Below are 2,337 nucleotides of genomic sequence, written 5' to 3'. Positions count from 1 at the left end.
ATCCAGCTAAAAAATATCGAGATAGGAATTTTGGGTCATATCGCCCAGCCCTATTTCATACTATAACTTCCCAGCAGTGACTGCTTTCTTCTTTGACCTCAAGACACAAAAGATTATACACCTAAACAAACAAAACACAATGTACATCCTCAACGACTCAGTTATGACTGACAGACTTTTTATTGTCATTCAATATACAGCCAGCACTGGCTCAACACGGGAGAAAATTTTTTACTTAAATATAAAACTGTTTTAAATAGATTAAAATATGTACAGCAGCAAAAAGTCTATAAAGTCCAATGATATGATAAAAATGTAAAACTCATATTTGGATTTTTTTGTAGCGGCAATAAAACTTAATTGCATTTAGCTGTGAATGTGCCTTAACTACACTTTAACTTTGTCGCAGAAAGTTCAATGTCCCTATCTGGGCATAGCGTTTTCAGCGGGAGATTCAACTTTCTGGGATTTCCTTAACTAAATGACTTCCTGTGTCAGTTATTAAACTGCAGGTAAATTATGATCCTGTGACATGTTGCTGCTGCAGTAGTAAAGAGTATGTGTGTGTGTGTCTGTCTCAGGAGAGAGGCAGCAGCATAAAGACGCCAGATGCTACTGTGTCAGACAGGTTAGGTGTGTGTGTGTGTGTGTGTGTGTGTGTGTGTGTGTGTGTGTGTGTGTGTGGCACTCGTCCAAGCTAGCCCAGCAATAAGAAAGAAAAACCTGCTGGAACAGGTTTCAAAAGATCTACTTGGTGCAGTCACTGGCAGCTGGCAGCCCTCTCTTCCTCCTTCCATCAGTCTTTTCTCTGAATGTTTGGCTGTCTGTACGGGACATAAGATACAGCACAGAACGGGCATCTTGCCCTGCTTTCTGAGCTTGCCCATGGCAAAGGCTGCCTTCACTATGATCTGTTTTCATTTAACTATTGAGTGTTCAAACAAACATGTGCACAGGTGAATGCAGGCAACACCGTTTGTGCATTTGAAGCCTGCAAGAACACAAACGCGCCACTGCTTCTTTTCACTAGCAACAGAAGCAGTCATTCTGGAAATGTTAGTTTCTGATGTAACCAGTAACAGTAAATGTCATACCTCGTGGACATATCCACCAGTTGTTTCTTACGGTCTGCAGAATCTGAAGTCAAACTGATCTTAGGACCACCAGGCAGCTCCCACGTACATTTTAAGATCCCTGATATTTTTAGGAACCTAGTGTTTAAAAATCAGCTGTTAAGTTTGAAAAGAAACTGAGGTAGATATTTACCGAAGAATGTGAGAGAGGGAGTAAAGGTATGTCAATACAGGTAGATTCCTATCCTATCCTCCCAATGAACCAGGAACAACAGCAGCCTTAGCTCGTAGCTATACCTTGAACAAACCCTGTCCTCAGTGAGAGGGTTGAGGCCGAGTGACAGAAAGACTGAGGATTAGTTACAGACTGAATAAACTCTTGTGTTACAATGCAACGCCTCTGCAGAGTGAAGATAGTGCCCAAGGCCTTTTCTGCCAAAGATGAAGATCTTGAGGAGGGAGTAATGTGGGAACAGATTCTGGGGGGCTCTTCAGTCAAAGTCTCAATGTCTTCTGGAAAATAATTGCTCCGGTGCTCGAGTGTTCTCAGTTGCAATATCATGTTTTCTAGAGCTGGAGCAACAAAACAATGCCTCTGACAGCAAGTCGGAGCACAGTTTGTACGGTTTTGAACTTGACTTATATCTTTAGAATTACATAACACGTAAGCCAGATCCATAATAATGACAGGTGAGTGAATGTTGTTTTCTTTGAGGGCTTTTGCATATAATTTACTCTCTGCTATATGCAAATAAAAATCCTACAGAAAAACAAATGCACACTAACTTGCACATCCAGTTTACTTGTTTGATCAGGTCAGTGATCAGCCTCTAAGCTATGTAAGCCATTATGAAAATGAATGGGATAAATAATAAATTAAAAGGATGACATTTTCATGTCTGTTTCTTCTCTGACCGTCCCCTCCATGTCACCACAGACTCGCTAATAGCAGATATGGCAAAATGGTATGTACCTTAAATAGATAAATATCTCTACTGACACGCTGTTGACGGGCATGTACTTGTTAAATTGCTTCCTGATCTTTATTTAGCAGCTGTCGGCTGGCTTGCTACCTCATAAATTATTTTTTTTTTAACTTTCTTTTTTATCTTTTATCTGCAAAAACTAAAGTCATTCCTGGAAATTAAAAAAAGACCCCAAAATGATCAACATAAAAATGGAAATTTGCTAAACGTGTTAGCATTATTAACCTGCTAACTTTGCTTTTCAGCTCAAAGCAGAGCTGTGCTGTAATAAGGGAGCA

At 40.0% G+C, this 2,337-nt stretch overlaps 1 protein-coding gene across 3 annotated transcripts in view; it reads right to left on the bottom strand.

Annotated features, from left to right (window-relative positions):
* Positions 1–2,337, bottom strand: part of foxn1 (forkhead box N1) — a 21,425-nt gene that overhangs the window by 15,724 nt on the left and 3,364 nt on the right. The window contains exon 1 of one of the 3 annotated variants that reach the window (XM_042218128.1): positions 1,095–1,394. The exons of 1 other annotated variant lie outside the window; for it this stretch is intronic. In XM_042218128.1, coding sequence (XP_042074062.1) covers positions 1,095–1,105 — 11 coding nt within the window. In that variant the 5' untranslated portion in view covers positions 1,106–1,394. Of the gene's footprint in view, positions 1–1,094; positions 1,395–2,337 lie in introns of those variants that run through there. One more of the 3 variants, XM_042218129.1, reaches the window with a different exon arrangement.

Source organism: Haplochromis burtoni, unplaced genomic scaffold, assembly GCF_018398535.1.
Source record: "Haplochromis burtoni strain Fernald_Lab_line unplaced genomic scaffold, NCSU_Asbu1 Contig_15, whole genome shotgun sequence".
Taxonomy (NCBI): Eukaryota; Metazoa; Chordata; class Actinopteri; order Cichliformes; family Cichlidae; genus Haplochromis; species Haplochromis burtoni.
The sequence above is the reverse complement of the archived record's forward strand: the minus strand, read 5'-3'. Positions and strand labels throughout refer to the sequence as shown.